Genomic DNA, 22,569 nt, shown 5'->3' on the forward strand with positions numbered 1-22,569 from the left:
ACCGTGGTTGATAAGTTACATTATTATATCTACGCGTATAAAATCGGGTTGGACCAAAAATGTGTGTAATGTATACTGTTATAACCGTATTTCGCTATACCATAAAAGGTTTCTTGTATACGTTTAATGTGTACGTGATATTTACACGAATTCATATGGGTACACATCGAATTATTATTTTCACAACCGTTATCCGATATATATATATATATATATATATATATATATATATATATATATATATATATATATATATATATATATATATATATGTGTGTGTGTATATGTATATATATATATCCTCCCCCCCCCCCCCCCCCCCTTGTATTCCTATAATGTATAACTTGTACTATACATTGCCTATCTTTCCCTAATATCCAACGTGACTTTGATTGTGCAAACTGTAAATAATTATAATGATATGCTAGAAATAAAATATATTTAAACGGGATTAATTATAGCCTAGTTTGTACCGGTTCTTTTCATTGTTCTGCAGTGAAGATTTGCTAATGTTGATTTAAGTTTTTCAAACACGTTTAATACAACGTGCAACTTCGAGTGGAAAGAGTTACCGAAAAAAAAACTTCGAGATTTTGACCGTGGCAATGCATGGTCCTCGAGTAAAATAAGTACATAATTTTCGGTGCGAATGGAACAGATGAAACGAAAGTGTGCGACTTGGGAATGATTTCTGAAAAGTCAAGGATTAAGTTGTAACGCTAGGATTTTGAAGATACATAATTCGTTACATGTATGTACATACACATCTTCCCACGGAAGTCGACACGTTAGATATGGAAAGAAAAAAATTGTATTCAAACAGCTATTATGAAAGTCAAATTTCCAAGGTAATATCGTCGATGATGTTATACTCGATACGGAGACGAGGCGAGTGCCAAGAAACCGTATACACACTTAAGTATCGTAAACAGTCTGCCGCCGAATTGGGTGATCGCTCGATATCCCAATGGGACGTGAATTCATTTGCGTAAACGTTAAAGAGACTCGCGTTGACGAATTCACTTCCGGACTCGACGACGTGAAAATAAAAAATTGAAATAAATAAAAACTGACCAGAAGTCGCCGGTGTGGAGTACTACGTGAGAATTTTTCTAAGTCAATAATTCAGAATTCGAAAGTCAGACGGTGTTGGATCTACATAAAACAGTGTTCCATGGAAGTCCGTACCGCGATTATTTTACACCTTACAAACACGTTTAAAATGTTGTATCTCGCGGATGAAGATAATGCGGATATCTCTTCAGCTCTGCGTCAAATCGTGCGTGTGAGACGACGTATCATACCGAAAACACAACAGTGCATTACGAGTGCGTCGAGGTCGGTGTAGGTGGATCGATACTCGGTCGTCGGGACGGCGTCAAAGGTTGGCATTCGTGAGGCACAAGGAAGGGGGTCTCTCTTCGCAGTCGGTCTCCGGGAGTCGGCGTGTTGAAGGTGCGGAGTAGTTTCCGAGCAGTCGAACGAACCGGTACTCGAACGAATGGCAGCGGCATTGCGGTTTGCACAGAGAGTCGCGAGTTCGCAGCTTTGATGCGGCGCGGTAGCTGGTGACCGAGACTTTTTATCGTAATCTCCGTTCGCGATTTTAGTCATTTCCTGCGGGCACGCGAACACCGGAAGCTCTGTTATTCCGGTTAGGGAGTTTAGGCAGCTGACAGATGCCGCATGGTCGGGATAAAGTGGAGATCGACCGCATGGAAGTAGTGCAAACTGTGGTCCGTCACGCGAGTGGCAGATAGAAATCGACGATTTTTACCCCACGCGGAGATGATGGTCACGTTCGGGGTGCGGTGCTGATGCGGAGAGGAAGATGCTGCGGTTTATATCGGTAGTCGAATCTCATTTCTGCACATTTCACAGGTATACCATTCGTTCGTAGTTGAGATGTGTTCGATGCACTGTAGTCAGATTTACATTGTTGTGACATGAGCGATCGGTCATTGTTTCTGAAAATATCGATGAGAGATAGGGTTCCAATAATATCACCGACACCGCGATTATTTGTTCATTTTATCTGATGAATTGAGAAATAAATTTTTTCCGCCAAGTGCAAATCGTATGGGATACTTTTATCAGATACTACGAAACGTCCAAGCTGACCACGTGTTCAAAGCACCACATGAGTTTGATACACTGAGAGAAATTTTTAGTTCCACCTACCGCTCAGTCCTTAACTATTTTCATTTTTTACCACAATCGAAAAATATAGTTATAGGTACACCGAAAGAAATTTCATTGCAATATTTGCTTTTCCCCGTACACAAAAGTACAATAAAATATAGCATTTTAGGGACAATCGGCGGTACAGTCGTGAAAAGTACGATAGTGAATAACGAAATGCACAACATTTATAACAATGTTTCAAAGATCATGTAGTAATTCTTGCTTGTCAAGATAATATTAATATATATAGAAATAGTATAATGTCCTATTATTCTAAAAATGTTTATGATTGTACCTCGTTTGTCCCTAAAATGCTATGCGGAAAACCAAATATTGCAATAAAATTTCTTTCAGTGTAGAAAATCAAAATTAGTTTTCTAGTTTTCTGTTACCGGAAAGTCTAGTGTCCGTTACTATTCTTTATCATTACGATCACCGTTAGTACTCAATTTTTCTAGATATTGTAACGAATGAAATTTTTCTCAGTATACACACAACTTTTGTCGGTTCGAGAATAGGATTGCCGATTAGTTCCAAGTCCCAGAATGTGGTAAGAGAAAACTTTTAAAATTAACAAACTGGCATTGCGGTATCCCTCATCCTAGCATTCTGCTGTGACGGAAAACATTTGGAATTCTCGACGCTTTCGCTTTCGAATATCATACGGTATTCACTTCTCCGAACTTCACAGCTTCTTCGCGTTTGAGAAAACGACTGTCTCTTCGGATACAGTTAACGTTCAGTACCAATTTCAAGTAGCTCGTGCACTTACTTGGAATTTACATAAGGAAATTGAATCTACTTAACATTGACATCGATCGTGAATCTCGTGAACTTTTATATGTAGTATATTATACAATATTACACATACAGGCGCCGATCGACGTAAGTTGATTAACGATCCACGGCCCTGGACTGTTCGCAGATGGTGACATGCCGAGTTCATATCGGGTAAGTTTTCCTGTCGGTGAAAGTGGCGAGCAGCAAATTGATAACCGAGGGAAATCCGATGAGAATTTGGGTCATCGCAAACGAAGCAGTTGCAGCAGTGCCTTACGCCGCGGTTGATTCGCCGATAGAAGCGAAACGTTCCGTTCGATAACAAACACCGCACGAGGGTGAAGTGCTTGAAACTTGACAGATGCCACGTGCTCGGATCGAGTTTGAAACGATCTCGCCGCTGGTTCGTCAGCATCGCAATCCGCATAACCGGCGCCGGTAGCGCGAAGGAGAAACGTGAGATCCGTCCGGCGAGCAGCCCAGGGTGCAGGAAAGGGTATAAATAGGCAACGTGTTGGTTGGCTGTTTGGTGGGGGCCGGGAGACGGTTGCTCGTCGGTGAAAATAGAAAAGAATGTTTTTGGATTCCAATTGGACTTGGTTGGCAGAACGATGGGGCAATATGGCCGACTTGGCCGAGCGGGTGGACGATCTGATATGCAGTTTTGACTCGGCCGGTGACACTACCATGGATACACTATCGATGTTGGTGTTCGGTTGGATGCTCTTCGGGCTGATAGTGCTGTGCGTTGGTAAATACGTTTACAATCGGTTCGCCCTGAACGCCATCGGGGCGTCCGGATCCGTTAAAGACGGTCATGGATTCGCGGCGCACGCAACTGTGGACGGTGTTGTCACTCCCGGTGCTGGTGCTAGTGTCGGAGGTCCTGGTGCCGGTGGGCTCAAAGGGAGTGCCCAAAATTCGCGGAACGCGTCCTCTCCGGTTTCAGTTTCACTGAAGTCTTCGTCGATCGGCGCTGGTCCCGGAAATTTGGCCGCTGGTCCCGGCGGAGGTGGGGGTGGATCTTCGGGGTACGTGCCGCCGACACCACCGGTGAGGAAACGGCTCACACGGAAGACTTCCGGTCCCTTGATAAGCCCCGCGCGAAGCTCGAGGGCTCTTCATCTTCCAACTGCTACCGGGGCTGACGCCGAGGCTGTGCGATGGGTGAACGAGCTGATAGTGTGGCTGCACTCGGACCTTGTTATCCTCAACGAGCTACTCGCTACCTGGGTAATTTCACTCAACGAATTCACCGCCGGCTCTGTCGAGGAGGTGAGTCAAGACTCTGGATCACGCCGTTTGTTTCGGAAGGCGATGTTCCAATTAAGTGCCAATTATTCTTATTGCTATTTCTCTCTCCTTTTGCTATTTATCCCCGACTACGTGTCGTCTGTATGTACATATGTGCGAATGAGGATGAAATAACGAACGAGCCTTTTGTGTGCGGAACGAGCTTCGTGGGCTCGGGGCATTTGAAAGATCGCTGCTGAGCAAACGTGACTTGAATAAGAATAATCACGACAGCTCCGCAGATAATTACGGCTACAGTTTGGCATAACGTGTAGCCCGGTCTACTCGGCACGTACGTTCTTAGAAAAAAAAATTTTTCGTTTACGAACATCCGCTCAGTCTCTGTAGTGCATTTGAAGAGAGTGGAATTCAAAAGTTGTGTGAAAGGGATCTTACAGAATGACGTTTCAATTCTGACTCGGCTTACACGGTTGCGTTTACTATAAACGTGACGGTGTTGCAGTTCTGGAGCGTGTCGCAATTGGCAGACTTTGAGTAATCAACAACGGCGTCGACTTATGTCGAAATTGACTTGGACGTAAGAAACTTGAAAAAAGAAAAACAAACAAACACAAATGCCTACAAGATGATTTTTGGCTTTGAAAATTGCCAGAATCGATCGTGTATCGCGTGTTGCAACGTAAAGAACGTCCTTGCATTTATTAATATACTTGGTTGCCGGTGTGTAGCTAAGAACCAAGGAGATGTTCAGCTTCTCCGAAAGTGTGAATTTTCACGTTACGAACCAACAGTGAAGTCAACTTCTTTCCTTGCATCCGTTGAATCGAGAATCACCGAGATATTCTCATCGTCAAGTAATTCGAACGATTCGAAGTAAACCATGAGAAGTATTACAAATTTTACACTGTTAGAGCAGCTGGACTTGAGGCGATTCAACGCAGTTAGGGAGACTCGCTCGCTTGGCCCACTTACGAGTTGCGTTAGAGACTTGTTATCGAATGCAAACAGAGGCGTGCATTGTTCGCTATGGAATTTAGGGATCAGTTTCATTTCAAGGGGCCGGTTGAGAGATTTGGCTTTACTGCGAATGCCGGCGATGAATCGTTCGATCAGTTTTACGACCGACACAGTTGGCTGACCAGCTGTCATAATATAACAATCTTGTGTTTTATTGCCGGGCTGATAAACAATTATAGGTGAACACAGGGATGCGTATCGATCTAACTTTTCTTCCTCAATCAAGATTTTACAAATCGTACAACAGCAGCGTACTTCGGTGTCTACCAGCAAAATTTACACGTATAGACTTCAGGTCTTATGGGACGTGTATGCGTAACTAAAAGTGAGTCTCGCTGATAATATTGAACACTTCGCAATTTTGAAAAATGTATCAAAAGTCCTGAATTTTTGGAACACTTTTCGTAAAATCGTTATACATTACACTGAAGAAGTTTTAGAGACTTGAAACAAATAGTTTCATAAATAGAGCGTTAGAGTATTTGGGAAAGGGAAAATTTCCAAAAAAATTCATACCTATTCAGTAGAATAATAATTTAATAATAATAACAACAACAACAACAACAACAACAACAACAACAACAACAACAACAACAACAACAACAACAACAACAACAACAACAACAACAACAACAATAATAATAATAATAATAATAATAATAATAATGATTTATTGCCAGAATTAATTTCGAATGTACAGTAAGCTTAAATGTGAGGTCCCTACAGGGGGTATGAAAAAAACTGCCAACTAATATTAAATTTAAAGACAACAATTAGACTACACAAGAAGATCTATCGTTTAAATGATTCTACTCAATAATAAAATACTTAATATTCGTAAAACCACAAAATCAATTCATTCTATACGAAACAAACAAAAAGGTCACTAGAGATTTGTTACACAAATCTTTGTTTAAATAATTTATTAACATCTTTTTCGCATTATTAATATATAAAATGAATTTTATTATTATCTTGGTTGTGATTGATTTTTTTGAGACTTTAATTTCATTGTGAAGTATTCAATATTCTCACCGAGACTCACTTTTGGTTTAGAATATATACGTCCCATAAGACCTTAAATGATTGATTCAGAACACAGTTTTCGGAAGAGCCTAAAGTTAGTAACGTTATCGTAACGAAATATGGGGAAGAAAAATCTTCATTGAGGAATTTTAGAACGACCTTCTAGGAGTTTGATTTTAAAAATGTTAATATGTTTTGTTTATCATGGCTGAGTAAGTTTTGGACAATTCTAAAGGTAGGAAGTAACGATTTTTCCGAAACACGCATCGTTACAGTAACGTTATTAACTTCAACCTCGTCTTCTCGGAAACGCGATAGCTTCAAGGTACTGTTCACGGCGAAGTCTTATCACCGGAAGTGAAGCGGTATCGGTCGGTCAAGTATTCACTAACCTTGTTAATTTTAACCTAGATTTTTCATTCGAAAAGTAAGCAATAATACTCCCCCCCTTCTTTCACCTTGGAAAAGCTTTTATATGATAATGTAAACGAGTTCCGGAAGTATTTGCTTTGCACAATATTAATATGCGCGTAGGCGCGCTTTTGATTAATTTCGAAGCATTGACCGCACACCAGCAGGTGCCAAAATATGAACATATGCGGTACATGTATTTATATACACATGTAGGTGTAGGTATATTTATAGCTGGGTACGTTTGGTGAAATTAATAACGCAAGTAAATAACGTGTTTTCATCTGCATTATAATTACGTGAAAGCGTACTTGTACTGGCCTGGTCGACAGTTGCATAGTTCGATTCGTTTCTCTTGCGAGACAAGGATAACTCGCTGCTCAGCCTAGCGGTGAAAGATGTCACCGAGTTCCCTGTTCCGATGTTAAGCCACTTACAAATCGATGCGGCGCCACCTGGTGGAAATAATTTAGACGCCTAACCACAAAATTGGTTTTGCTAATAAGTAGAGAAATTCGGAAACTTTCGTAGTTCTGACATAGAATTTTTCATAGGTTATCGTCGGATTTTATAAACAATTGCAGATTCGCAAATGGATATCATTTGTTGTCGAATATTGTGAAATTCTTGGATTAGAAAAGTATCAAATGTTAGTTACTTTCACAAGACTCGCATATTGCGACAAGGTGAGTTTAAAAATATACGACAGATTCTCTAAATCCGTCTGGAATATGTTCAAAACATAAGATCAGTTTCTGAATGCAGAACGAAATTCTGCTAGGTACTTTTTTTAATTGTCTGCCGTAAGTTTTCCTCGTGAGAGATATGCGACATCTAGCGGTGGTTCAAAAATTCATGGAGTTCACAAGAACTTGCATTTTTCAACGGAATTCTAATAATACTACGAGAGAAAAATCTATTTTCTCCGTGTGGGAAATTGTTAATCATCTTTTATAGAAAGTTGTAAATTTTTATAATTTTTCGTAAAAAATTTTTTGATTTCATATGCAAAATATTACAATTTTCGACGCCTTTCGACAATTTCCTACGATTTTCAACGAACTGCACTTTATCGCAGTTTGGCGTAGAAATTATTTTTACCAGGGGTGGAACATTTTTCGACGATTCTGGTGTAAATCCAACGTTTGAAATTCTAAGGGAAATTTCACGGAGACCTTTACGCTGGAAACTTTTTTTGTATCGTGACGTCATCGCGTGGCACGAGGCGCGTTTCGAATCGATAAGCGTCGCAGCTGTGACGTCACCGCAACCCCTTATACGCCTGTATCCATAAACGTGTAAAACTCACCGAACCACCGCGGGTAAATTATCATAAATTTATAATGAGGTTCGTACCTGGATACGCGTACAATATAGGTGTAGATAAAATCGCGCTTAACGATCAAGCTCGCGCTTTCGATCCGAACCCTTTGTAATCGTCGAAACGTGATTATAACTTTGAAATAGAAAGCTTTAGTCAATATTTTATACTCTAGGCTGGGTGCTCGGCTAGATGTGCTGTCTAATCTTCTCTGGCCATTAAGCAACTGTTACTTTCAAACTGTCTGCGGGAATCTCTTGCTAGAGTCGAGAAATATACGTAGAAGCGAAGTAATTGCCAGAAAGAGAGATCTAAAATGAATTATTGTTCGGTGGGTACCGCACCGGATGTGCAGGGTAGGTATATGAGCGTTAGAATCTTGGAAGCTAGAAAAGTATAAGAAGCCGTCTAAAAACAAACTTGAATCACCGCTGTATGATATTTTAATCGTCATTGGTCGAAGATCGGGAAAACTGTTGGTAAACGTTTCTTAAATTTAAATTTCTTTCTTAAATTTCGTGCAACAGCGAAAATATTTTGAGAAATGACGAGAAATTCTTTCGTTTAGATTTTCGAATATCAATTTTCCTGTAATCACGGGGGACGTAGCTGCGTAAGGAGAACTCGTTACGTACGTCCAATTTACGACGCTGTGTGAACTCCTTTTAACTCTTTGCCTATGCCATAATGTACGTAGACAGAACATACTTATATCTATACTTAGGTCGCTTTTATATACATACATACATATCGCGTGCAGAACTTTGAGCGCACATGCGCAAAGACATGTGGTTATTTCGAACGGATGACGTCAGCGGCAGCCACTCGTGAGGCCACTGACAGCCCGTGACGAAACCTTCGCCTCTATACCGTCTGTTTCTGATGTAATGAAAAATAAAATAATCCTCGCCGAAGCGATGACGCCGCCGGTCTGCAGTGTATACGTACACTGAGAGAAATTTTTAGTTCCGGTTACCGCTCAGCCTTTAACTATTTTTATTTTTTACCACAATCGAAAAATATAGTTCCAAGGAGAAAATAAAAATTAGTTTTCTAGCTGTTACCGAAAAGTATAGTATCCGTTGCTGTTCTTTCTCATTACGATCGCTGTTGCTATATTTTTTTGCAACTGTTGCGAAAATTTAACGCTCGTGCAACGATAAATTGACGTTGAAGCCTTATTTAACTAAAAAAGTAGAGTAAACCTCACAAACTGATTTTGCGTTGCAATTACCAAAAAAGGATCGACAGTAGCGCAAAATGGTTAGACGTACCACGTTTTTCGTAATTCCAACAATATTCAAAAAGTTTTTTAACGATACCTGGTTTACTCAATTTTTCTAGTTACCGTAACAGATGAAATTTTTCTCAGTGCATACACGTCGTTGAAAATGAGACCGGTTATCTCAAGTCGGCTTTGGGGATTTGTAAAAATGTTTTTTTTTTTAAATATTGCAAAAATACTAAACGAATAAAAAGATACTTTTATTTGCTTCCGAAAGTTCGTTTTCTTCTTTAGGAATTCCCTATCTCAAATTTGTCTCAAAAAAATCTGGCTTCATAATTTCGGAAGCAGATACACACAATACAAATATTTTTACAATATCGCAGGGTTGATTTTTGGCAACGGATTGATTACTGCGAATTGGAATGCACTCAGCGTGCGGCGCAAAGACTTCCATGTCATTTGTACCCAAGTTCTTATTAACGTCACGCGACTTATATTTATACATTATCGTTAGTTTACATTCGCTATGGACAAACCGCGCTGTAATGAGCGAATTAATTATGCGCGTCGCGCACGTGTTGGAATTCATGATTGAGATGTGTATATGTTTTGACATCCCTACGCATATGCACGTCGCGATTAGTGTCAGCTTCTATTATAAGCCCGCATGTGATTTTTCCCTACTTTCACCAACTCGACAAAACGTAACATAACTGGTTTCAATACTATACCTACATTTCGATGTTGGGAGTATTATCAATAACCCGTCGTAGACTGTGCGTCAATCATTAACATAATTATAGATAAAGGTAGTGTCAATAAACTTTTGGAAAGCCAATTAATTCGGATAAGTTTTCCTTGTTGCTGCATCGAAGCGTCGAATTCCATCGGCGGGTCTCCAATACTTTGCGCTTCATTGACAGGGGATGAACTTATAGCTGTGACCAAGGGCTGTTACAGCTTTGAAAGCGATCGATCGACGGGTGGAGCGTCATTTTCCTACTCGTAGGGTCTGATAGGTTTGTTCCTTCGCAGATTGAAGCGATAGATCGATAGGATAAGACAGGGACGTGGAAGATCAGAGCCTCTGATATTTTTAAGGAAATTCATGTACATGCATGGGTCAACGAGCTGATAGTATGGTATGGTACAAATTGTCAAACAAATTTTTAACATGGCTGTTTATACTGAAGAAGAAATAATCGCGAAAACGCACGAGATAATGTTGAATATGTGATATTGTCTCTAAGCTAATTAGCGGATATATCACGTACATAAATAATGTAGTACGATAATGGTTCGAATTAAAGGAAAGAATAATATGAGTCACGCATATACGCGGCAGTAGCCGGAACGTAAAAATTTATACGTAACAAGTAGAGAGCCTATGTCATCGGCTATAAATTGCTCCAAGGAGTGGCTGCACACTGACCACCAATTATACCTATATAATGTTGCTTAACGATAATGAAATTGTGACGCAATTATAAAAGCAGATATTCGTATAAACTCGATTGAAATGCTTATATCATTACGCGAAATAGCTTGTTATAAAAAATACGATTAACATAGCATTTAATTTTAATTTGTTCAAACGGCGCAGCTTTATACCCGTTTTCAGGACTTTTTACGTATTAGTATTACAAATTGAATCAACAAACACCGTACATACGTTGAAAATTTAGATTATCTCTGCGAAGAGTAAATACGGTGAACAATTATTGTTCAGAAAGCAGTTCTCTGGTTTGATTCATTATTTTCAACACTTTCAGTTTTCCGGGATATTGAATGGTGCCGGTTTTTTTGAACGGTGTAAGAAATTATTGTTTCTCTTAGTGCCAAGGTTGTAGCCGAGCGTAAGAGGAATCCAATGATATGCGACAAAGCCTCCTTCCCATGCCTTATTCGTGAGTTATTGCGTATTGAATAAGAACGCCAGAACGGCGTTGCCCCAACTAGCGGTCGAGCACTAGCGCGATCGGCTCGCGCGCTAGTCACACTTTCCTCGCTGGCTACTCTCATGCTTCCAGACGCGATATGTCCTCACAGAATCGTCAGAATGTCGCTTTGTTAGGTATCGTTGGAATCCTCTCGACGTCCGCTACAAGGTCCACGTAGACAAGCGCCTCAATTTTTCACCCACGAAATTTTTATAGCTCAAATACCTGATTCAAAATGCCTAATCCTTGGCACGGACACGTGTGTTGATACGAGAAATATACTACGGCACGCGGTTTTCTTTGGCTATAAGAAATATTCAATGAAAACACGCAGATCGGTTTGCGGATAAGGGTGTGAAGATACGGTTCGAGAGTCGTGGCTTGTGTTACGGGATCCAGTGGATGATAGACGGTCCGTAACCCGTTTTCATTTTTTACCGAATTTAATTCTGGATCCCCACCACACCAGAACCGGCCAAGGTCTCTCGTTCGCTGTACGGTTCGCGATTACTCAGGCGACCATGGTTTCGGCAGACGTGATATCATGGCTAATTAAAAACCTGACCGCAGGCATGCATGTAACTATGAATTTCTCATGTAACAACGCTAAAAGTTGGTGAAAACTAATTTTGTGTGCTCCGTATTGACTTTCTGCTTATGTCACTGCTACTCTACGGAGTTCCGTGCGATGTTCAGCTGTGCGTGGAAGAGAAAACTAGGAACCACGAGTGAACGGAGAACTGCGATCCGTTAGGTTTGGATTCAAGCGCACCTTTCCTTCTGTATTATTATACTTACGGCTTACCAGTCGTAGAGTAGAAATTATCGTCCCTGAACCATTTTACTTTACAACGAGGTGGCAGCTAGATTAAAGCGGTGTGGACTTGTTTGATTCATGCGGTTCATTTCAAATGAAATTTGTTGGCAGATTGTCTATCTGGTTAAAAAATTGTGTCAATCGTATAAAATTGTGATCTCGTGCATTTTTTTTATGCCTATACGCCAACCGAAAAATTTCATTACTTTTCTCTTTAACATCAACTCATGTTCCATACCACTACAGGAAATTCAAAGGAATCGGCAGCGAAACGTGATATTGTAATAAAACAAAGCCTGCGCTGTTTTTGCACGCCGTTTACATGTCTGCATACACAGTTTGGATAAGAAGGCGTTGGTAAACAAATTAAAAGGAAGCTAAGAATAACTCAAGCATTTTATCTTCAGTCGCGACCTCATTATACGTACATGCCAGTCGCTGACACGCATTTACGTCCGTTTCTGATCACTTCACTTTTTCTTATACCGAAGGGCCAAAACTTACATAACACTGAATGAGTGACACACATAATTTTACTCGCTAAAAAAAAAAAACTAAACTAGTTTAAGTGCAGTTGGATGTTATTATTTTATATCTTAGTTAGGCAATCATCACAAATTTAGCCTCAATGATGGCAATGAAAACAGATTGTTATGATAACAAAAGTTCAACCATGGAATTGACATTTTCCAATCACTTGTGTATCTCATCAATCGAACTCGTTAGTGAACTCAAAATTTTGACACGCAGCAAGTCGAAAAAATGTGAATTTTTTTTAAATACAAAAATTCCTCGAAGATGAATCGATCATTTTAGAATAATTTCTCGCCTAATTTTTTGTATATACGGTAAGAAAATAAACAGGCTTAAAGACAAAATTAATGGCCGAGTAAATAAATCTTTCTTCAAACTTCTCTCGTATAAAACAAAGTTCCATTATATATAAACATGTTTCAATTTCCATTTTTTCTTCAGTTCCCATGTACTGCAGTGTAAAAAAAAATATATGAGACGTATATTTGTAATGTGGATTGCGTGTGACCTTTATAGGGGCAATTGCAAGAGGCAGTATTACGGATAAGGATAACGATTCGAGGTTTGTGGTTTTGGTGGGAACATCAAATCAACTAGTCGTTCCCACAAATCAATTCCTTTGTTTACATTATTCGTGTGTAGAAATTAGTCGGGTTAGAAATCAATGTCCTACATGTAGGCCATGGCAGCGGATCACGCGATGTAAAAATATGGTGAATTCTCAGAGCTATGTTACAGTTACCGATCGATCATGCATAGAAAATGAGAAGTTGGCGCAGTCGTACGGTTGTAAAGATGTGCATACACCGAATTTGAAAAATTACGCTCGTGCAGAAGGGTCATCAGTTACTGTTTTTCACTCACAAAAGATGTATTCGTGTGCTTTTTAAAGTTAAGCACAGCACAAGAAACCCAATGTTCAATCCGTATAGATTTACACAACGTGTCTCGCTGCAGGATTGGTTTCCTGGTTTTTCTTTTTTCTTTTTTATTATTTATATCCTGTTACATCTCGAGCGAAGTAACTAGATCCAACCAGGTACTGTAATTACACTAATTATATACATTCGGGTACCGTACACGAAGCGATGAAAAACCATTTTAGTCTTGGATGCACGAAACTGTTTAGCGTATTTGCAACTCGATCCAGTGTCCGCAGTTACATACGATATAGTCTATTTGCTCCAACTTACCAGCTAATTATCTACTTTCAGCATGGTGTCGGTGTCGAGTTCGTGCGGGTTCTTCCCGAGACGCATTCACCCGTCCTTTCGAACATCTTCTGCGAATGCGACTCGAAGGACGACGTCGTAAGTGTGTTTTAACCGAATTATAAATAACGCTCCAGCGTTGAATAATCGTCACGATCGATGACGTAGCATCATCTACCCCTGAGTAATTATTCGTTGACAATTGCGTGACGTTGTGTATTTACAGACAATTACCTGCGACTGCGAAGCGACGCCGGCTCTTCAGCTAAAAGCGTTCCGACAGCGAGGTGAAAAGGTCGAAGCCAGTCACTATCGCGTCAACGTCAACCGTTTCCGAGCGCGACTTCACTTGGTCTGTATCACAGAAAAGCTGCTGCTGGATCTGAAGTGCGACGGATGGCCGGAGGTTCGTTAAATGTTTACCTAGTAGTTGACTATACCAAGTAAATCTCACCCTCGTGCTCTTCTTCTCCTGCTACGGAGCACTGCCAATTAGTGATCATTGAGAATTTCAGTGACGAACCTTTACCAACGCGGTAGACTTCGCCTGTTCATTCAACCGATTGAATTGTCAACGAAATTGTTACCGAACGCTTCACCCCCAGGTCAAGGTGTCTCTGGCTCCGGTTGGAACCATAAAGAAGGACCTGGACGAGAGCCAGCTGCAAGAGGTCGTGACCGAGATCGTCGTCGGTGCGCTTCGTGGCACCAACGTTCATCTGAACCTCGTACAGTACCCAACCTGCCCCAGACTATGGAGAGAACCACCACCGCAGCCGGGATTCTCCCTGCCTCTTCACTACGACAGTATGGTGAGCAAAGTTTTTTAAAGAGGTAAGAATTAGTAGGTGGTTAAAAAAGTGGACCAATTCTGGGAACTTGTTTATCCACCACCATTGCAACGATTCAATTTGATAGGGGTTTGTTTTATTCAAGAGGTTTCTTTTATTCACAAATTTATAATGGCAAGGAGGGTAAACTATCCAACAACGCTTTCTCTAAATTTGAAGTAAATCGGTTGAACCGTTTCTGCGATATCGCGCAAACATTGCACGGAGTTAAATGGCCAACGTTACTGCGAATGACATGGATTCCAAAAGTTCATCCTCCTTTTCAGTCCCCTATACACATTCGTATGATTAAACCTCCTCGATTTGATATTGGTGCGATTCACATGTATCCTCTGTTTACCGGTGATAAATAAACGAATAAACGAACACGTTCCCCAATTCGCTTTGCTTGTAGAATTATTCGAATACAGTGACAGATCAACAACATCTTCAGATCCACCAGAGGCACTCCCCTACCATGCAATACGCCCGTGGCGATCGACGACTTTTGGTCAAGATTGTGAAGGCATCCGATATCGGTGGTGCCGAAGGGTGCAAGGAACCCTACTGCGTTGTAGAACTCGACGAACCACCACAGAAAAATCAAACTTCCATCAAAAAGGACAACGTCAACAATCCGCATTGGGACGAAGCTTTCTTGTTGTAAGTTTCATGTATTGAAACACCATCGGTGGGACAGTCACTTGTACGGTTACTCGATTCGTGTAAATTAACCGCTCGGACGAAGGTGTTGAATTCTCGTAGCTATTCATTAATTCTCTAAATACCCCCCAAATCCACAAAGTCATGCGAACGTTTTTCGTGCCGGATTCTTTACGGTCTCAAAGAACTTCCGGGAACCCTGGGAGGTCTTTGTTGAATGTCTTATTGTGAGATGAAATTTCTTTTCAGCGACGTTAGTCAGAACACGTCAGAGGTGCTGCTGGAGGTTTACGACCACGTTAATAAAGGGCAGCGTTTCCTGGGACTTGGGATCGTGGGTGTGGAGGAATTGCTGATCAACCCTAGTCAGAGGCAAATCATACCTCTGCAGGCTCGACCTTATGAACAGGACGAAGTTACGGGGACCCTGACAGTCGAGGTAGCATGAGGCGTGTCACTGACATTCCCTTTTTTCGACAGGGGATTTTTGGGCTTCGCTATGTACTGTACCGAGCATCGAGTCGGACCGATGTCCTCGCATTTGTTCGTTGCTCCTACAACTTTGTTCCGTTTGACCATTGCGAATGCTTCGATGGCGCGGCTAGTCTCACTCGATATTTCAACTTTCAGTTCCTCTTCATCGAAGGCGCCGAGGTGCCGCAGATCGGGACCAAACCGTACAAAGTCAAAGAGAGCATCAAGCCGGTCCAATCGCCGACCCGTAGCTACACACCAACAAAACATCTGAACAACACTAGCTTAAATTACAACAACGGTAACAGCACCTTTATCTTATACGATTCTGGCAGTCAGTCTCCAGGGGGTGGTAATTATGATATACACAGTCGATTATTCCGTGTGGTCTACCCTCTGATCGTAGTACGCCGCCAACAGTTTTTTTTTTTTTGTCATAGTTTTTATACTTTCCAACCTCTCCCATTACATCCGTTCTTATCGTACCTTTCCATTTATTAATTTCTCAATTTTTAATTTCTTATCGTGTTCACTTTTTGTCCATATATATGGTTACTCGGTTTTGTACCCATGTGTTGTCTTTACCCCGTTTTCGTTTTTTAACCTCTCTCTTTTCCTTATGTGTTTATTGACTGGTCGTTGTATAGAATTTGGGGAAATCGACATTAGACTAGACTTCAGTTTATCCATTTTTGATTGCTTGACGATCAGAAACCAGAACGTTGCATATGAAGTTTCGGTCCGATTTCAGATTACCTCTCCAATGGGAATGGGCTCGATTCTCCGTACAGGACGGGCCAATTCAACGGGAACAAAGGGACGCTGATAGTCCACAGCCAGCAGAGAGTAAGTTTGGTTTTGTTCAGCTACAGACTAAGAGTGGAATCATTGAAATTTGTTTGATAAAACATTCGGATCCCATTCTGTTGTCATTAACAAAAATGCATACTGTTTTCTCTTTACAGCAGCCAGAGCGACAGATCGTCAAGGTACGAGACATTACACCATCATCATCTTTCGAATTGTTGTCTAAAATTTTAATTTGCATCTTGTGTCTGTGGAATTTCAAGAGTTTAGCTTCAAATCCCGTGTACAGTAACAAATGACGCATCTGCCATTTTGTTTTATCTTATTTAACAAGCAGACTTTTGTTGGTATACATTATCTCTGTATTGTCTTTTTGGATATATGTTGTACTGACTACTGAGTTTGAAACGTGCGGGATTCCGTTGACGATTAAAAAGATTTTGGAAAGTACGATCGGACAGGTTTCGAAAAAATTTTGAAATTCTGATGCCGACTTGAATAATTCATCGGTATTTTTATTAAAATCAGCTGGCAGCTAAGGTAGAGAACTCACCAGACGAGAGACTGACTTTCCAAACCTAAATTTCAGAGCCTAATAATAACGAATGCTGAGTGCCGTGTGTTTACTAATCCAACAGGTTGCACTGACGGAAGCTGGAAATTGGCAAGAAGTCTCGCCTGAGGTAATTGCTTGTTGTTTTTCCTTTCCTCTCCCGTTTGATGTACTCTGCAGCTAAAAATCTTTAACTCTTGCAAAAAGATAGCCGATCGATGTCGTGCAGTCATCATTAGACACATATTTTTCGTCACTCAGAGCCATTAAAAAAGCCTATTCTATCTTTCAGCACGGTACAAAAGTCAACAGCACGGGATCGGGTCCAGAAAGCACTCCGAATTCCTCAAATTCTGAAGGACTCAGAGGTTCGTAAGGTCGCGAGTTTTCTCGCCATCAATTATTTAAACGATAATTTTTTACCAAGCCAATTTTATTCTTGCAGAGAGAGGTAGGACGCGGAGAAAACGCCGGGACTTTTTTGGGACTATAAAGAGGCGCCTTGGCCGATCAAAGAACAGGAGTCGGTCTGTCGGACCCGAAGGTGATGCACCGTACGAAGAAGCCCATTCGAGGTCGATATCAGCCGACAGAGCTCGTGATCCTGGCTCAGGTGAGGATACCATGAACATAACGCGAACAAAAAATAATAATTTCTATAGTATGAAATAATCGCAGACTGTCGTTATTATTACGTTATCGTTCAACACTGACTTAACACTCGGGATTTTTGGCACATAAAATTTCATACACTATGTCATAAGATGTGCATGAAGTATCTGCGTACATGTAATTGTTATGCGTTAGTTTTAAAAATGACAAATCGGACGTTTCTCTTCTTCATTTATCTCGTGATTGATGTGTAGTTTTACTAGGATCGATTTAGTTTGTAAAGAAGATCTAGTGTCAGGTGGGAAAAAAAACGAAGAATTACGTACAGAGATCGATTAAGAAATACTAATATCAAAGCATCATTCAAGTGAGTCCATTTTTCTATTGTAGTATTATAGGAATTTTTCAATCACTCGGTAGAGTCTTGCGCCAATCATATCACAACCTTTCTACGTAATTTGATTAACATGAAAAGCTCTGTACATGTTCGCATTGAATAGCGGGCTGTACTTTTGTGTACATAAATATTATTGGCTGCCGGAAATATTGTTTTGCCTGATAAGTGTCAAACAATAAGTACATATGGAATGTGTAAATGAAAGTGAATAGTTGTATGTAAGATTATTTCATTTATTCACATAACTTGACGTAAATAGTTTCTCTTATCATCGTTTTCATACTCACTGTACACTCTCTGTTTTTATTTACATATTATAACCAAAACGGCACCTTCTCAAATTGGTAAGTTCATTTCACAATTGTATATAAAAATACATTTGATACATTTATCGTTTCGCTTTTAATTGAATTGCATTTTTGTATAGCTGTTAGTAATTGAATAGGGTATATACTTATATGTATACCGAACCTAAACGTGGAAACAAGCTGTCTCGGCGCCTGCAGACAGGCAGCCCGAGTTTCAATCTCCCATCTTAGAAACGATATTGTAACGCCCGGTTGCCTATATGCAGGCGCAGAACTGGTCGATTCCACGTTCAGGCCCGTTTTACACGATTTATACCTGCCCAAAAGTAAAGTTTGGAGGACAATAATATTGTGTAGGTGTATGGAAATAGAAATTTTGAGGGTATACCGCTAAAGATTACTAGAAATGCTCGTCCATCGAGTGAAATCTTCCTGTGAAATTGTAAATTTTCATATGACAAACTCCTGGCGTGTAATGCAAGAATATTTACACAGGTTTGCTGTCCGTACCAGGAAGAGAAGAACAGTCTAGGAGGTCGAGTCTGAGCGAGGCTTCTGCAGTGAGCGGAACTTCGACGCGAACTTACCTGAACGAGGCTTCGACCCTCGTTCTGGAAACCCTGGAGAACGGGATAAAGAAGTGAGTAAAAATTTGAGAAATATTTTTAAAAAAAGTTTCCTTCGAATGTTTATTTTGACAGTCGATCTCAGGCTTTGTAATCCATAAATTTCGAGTCTGAAATTGTAAACTTTCGATAATTTACAGACACTACCTCGTGCCGTTGTCTCTCGCGCAAAAGAGTAAATGGAGAAAAAAAGGCACGAAATTGCACATCTTCAACGATCACACCTTCATTGCGAAACACATGCCAGGGTAAGATTAAATTGTCAAGTGACCTGCGTTCACTTGAGAGAAAATAACGAGGGGGGAAAGTAAGGAGAGAGATTTGGTAGCGTTATCGATGAATTTTTTCTGCAATATTCAGAGGCACAATTTGCGAGGTTTGCAAGCGAACTTTGGCTCGAAGGTTGGGTAAGCAGGGCTACGAGTGCAGGGACTGTCAGCTTAAATGTCACAAGCATTGCCACGTCAAAGTCGACTCGACTTGCTCATCGTCGACCATACAGAGCATCGAATTGTGAGTAAAACGAGATGATTTATCATTTGAAAAATAATATCGTATTTATTCATTTATTTATTTACTTGATCGATTTTTATCTTAAAATTATGACAATAAAGTCGTACAGAATAAAAAATATTATATATTTTCGTGCGGAAGGAAAAAGGAACGGGGTTGTATACATTTTTTAATAATAAGTGATATTTCGATTCGATTAATTTGACGAAACGATATTTTATTCAAATCATATACTAATCAGCAAATATTGTGCATTTTTTTTTATAATTTTTTAATTCTACGTATTATACAAGCTTCTTGAGCTTTTTCTTTAATTTCTTCATGTCCTTCAGGTGATTTTCAATTTTAACTTTATTTACTCGCATCTCTTTATCTAATAACAATAATATTCATCTTAATAATAATAATAATAATTCATAATTAAAAAAAAATAAAACTCGCAGTAAGTTATTTATACCACAATTTTTCTAATGCAATTTTATTTTGACCTTTGAAAAGGTCCCTTCTGCCAGTACTGAGCGAATAGGATAGGTAAGCTGAACAAATAATAAACGAAAAAAAAAAAAAGGAAACAATCCCAAAAAATAGACTAACAATCAATTGACAATTCTCTCCTACGTTTCTCCTGCGCATGATTTGCTCCGCATTTATGTAACTACAACCTGTATAATTTTTAAACAATCAGACATTTTTCCTGCTCGTGTTTTTCCGTAGCTATGAACGAACGCATAATGTTTGGCAAGGCTTCTTTGCTACCCCAGAATTAATTGACGATATTTTGTCAGTGATAATTACGACGACTAATCGCTTTTCATTCTATATTTTACCTATCCTATATTATATATTTTGTATGAATATTTGGCAGTATGCGTGAATTTTTGGCAAAGCTTTAAACAGTATTTCTCCCTCCTTTATATAATTATTCTTGCAAGTATAATTCTTCGACCATTGCGAAAGTCGAAATATGCAATGTTTGCGCGATATTTTAATAGACTCAGCGTACGTTATGAATATATTTTACAACTATTTTGAGATATGCACTTGCTCATTCCTTTCAACACTTTTTTTCAGTACAGCAATTTACACCTTTATTTGGATTCTGAAACGTCTAAGGTCTCCTCGATGAAAGTTGTTCCCCTAAAATATGTAATCGCGATATTCGTATGATTTTGTTATTCTGTTTTTTCTGATGGATCATTTTCATCGAGGTGTATGTCAATCTTTCTCTTCTGTTGTGCTACTAATCCTTGCTCGTTTTATTACCCACGTAATTTTTAAACAATAATAATTGCATTCATAATAATACTTACCCGTCGGTATTGATTGTTGATATCTATTGTAAATACACAGACTTGATAATTGTGCAACTACTGCGTACTAATTTATTCATATGATTTCAGAACGTACATAAAAAATACGCAACACGAACGAAAGCCATCGACTCGACTATGCTAGTGAGAAGTTGTAAATTAAATATTACGATACAATTACATTAATAACATTAATAATAATGATGATAATATTAAAATTAATTTATGATAACGAATGAATAATCGATAACAATCACGTTTATTATCCAGAATACGAGTCACAGAAATAACGGTAATAACACATTGAAATATAATCTAAAGGAACACAAATATGTGAATAATATTAATGATTACAATATTATTAATAATAGATACATATATATAATAATATATTACAAACAAAGATGGAAATATAATTTCAATATGCCTAAAGTGATATATGGACGTATATATATATATACACAGGTATGTTTCAAACAATGACCTGTAATGCGTTGATCCTTTCATGGATCAACTTTTGACAACGCAATTATGCGTCATTAATTAAACTGAATGAACGTTTGACTTACGCACTATAAAATTATCACTTAATCTTTGCAGGAACTACCAGTCTCTCTTTCTATTTCTCTAATCGTTTATACCAATCTCAATTTTCCGAGTACACGTTCCTGTAACACACTCGGTCATCATAATTATACAATGCCAATTCGGGTATTAATTATTTTTACATCGCCTATAAAATGTGCTACGAAAATTATTGTAACAAAAATCCTCGGTACGCTGGAACGGAAATTGCACTTAAAAAAAAAAAAAAAAAAAAAGAAAACCCGACGCTCAATTCTTTTCTTCTTTGGAGACCCGAATCTTATACTTATTTGTTTAAACAATTGTAGTGTTCGTCGTAAATTATCCGTACAAAGTTCACGCACCTGTGATTTTTGAAGATATAATGCGTAATTAAAAATTACACGCCAGTGATTTAGGCCACTAGTGACAATATTTTATAATTAGATTAATATAAATGATGATGAAAAAATGAGATCCTGCAAATTATATACGAGGTATAAAACAAATTGAAAATCATTATGAATAAATATATATATATATAATATATTACATTTATAAATCAAGAAGCTAATGAACGATGACTGCGAATAAAGAATTAGAATCGTTTTGTTAAATTCAAAGTTGAGAATATAATCATATAATCTTTACGTAATATATATACAAATCATGCAATCAACTATAATTTGATGCAGTTTTTCAATTTTCTATACGATATGGTATCTCTATTATACCTAGATACGTCTTACTATATTTCGCTGTAAGATATTAATTATACTCATTAGGTACACATACATGCATACACACAACACGTACATTTAATTCTCTGATGCTTTTAATTCTCCGCTTATCTGTCTCTCTCTCTCTCTCTCTCTTTCTCTCTGTCCCTGTCACTCTATTTATTTTTTGTAAAGCTTACTATATTGAAAAATATATACAGATATACATCTACCGTTGCAAATGAATTATTGAGTCAATCATTGCTGAGATTTTCTTATAATTTATTTAATTTTAAACAAGTGTATACCGAGTGTCTCGAAAAATGGCTATTATATAAATGAAGTATTTCACAGAATTTTCGGAGCAATTATAGAATACTTTGCACAAGCTAATCTACGTACACTCACAAGAAGATGCGAAATTGCATAACCATTATTTACGATGACACAATTAACGTACGGGTACAATT

At 39.0% G+C, this 22,569-nt stretch overlaps 1 protein-coding gene across 10 annotated transcripts; it reads left to right on the top strand.

The window, feature by feature from the left end:
• The first annotated feature begins 975 nt into the window (after nt 1–975).
• LOC124306221 (uncharacterized) lies at nt 976–22,345 on the top strand. 10 transcript variants are annotated; one of them, XM_046766634.1, is made up of 18 exons: nt 979–1,881; nt 3,110–4,239; nt 13,727–13,822; nt 13,950–14,129; nt 14,329–14,535; nt 14,969–15,216; nt 15,466–15,655; nt 15,847–16,042; nt 16,442–16,536; nt 16,656–16,679; nt 17,136–17,180; nt 17,343–17,418; nt 17,496–17,663; nt 18,863–19,007; nt 19,134–19,241; nt 19,354–19,506; nt 20,005–20,037; nt 20,907–22,345. In XM_046766634.1, exons 2-17 carry the CDS (start codon nt 3,538–3,540, stop codon nt 20,030–20,032), a joined length of 2,661 nt encoding a protein of 886 aa, XP_046622590.1. In that variant the 5' UTR covers nt 979–1,881; nt 3,110–3,537; the 3' UTR covers nt 20,033–20,037; nt 20,907–22,345. The 10 variants fall into 10 exon arrangements, with proteins under 10 accessions (XP_046622588.1, XP_046622590.1, XP_046622594.1 ...); XM_046766632.1 differs by lacking the exon at nt 20,005–20,037 and having other exon boundaries at nt 976–1,881; nt 18,881–19,007; XM_046766631.1 differs by lacking the exon at nt 20,005–20,037 and having other exon boundaries at nt 980–1,881; nt 3,058–4,239.
• The last annotated feature ends 224 nt before the right edge of the window (nt 22,346–22,569 follow it).

Source organism: Neodiprion virginianus, chromosome 5 (assembly GCF_021901495.1).
Source record: "Neodiprion virginianus isolate iyNeoVirg1 chromosome 5, iyNeoVirg1.1, whole genome shotgun sequence".
NCBI lineage: Eukaryota > Metazoa > Arthropoda > Insecta > Hymenoptera > Diprionidae > Neodiprion > Neodiprion virginianus.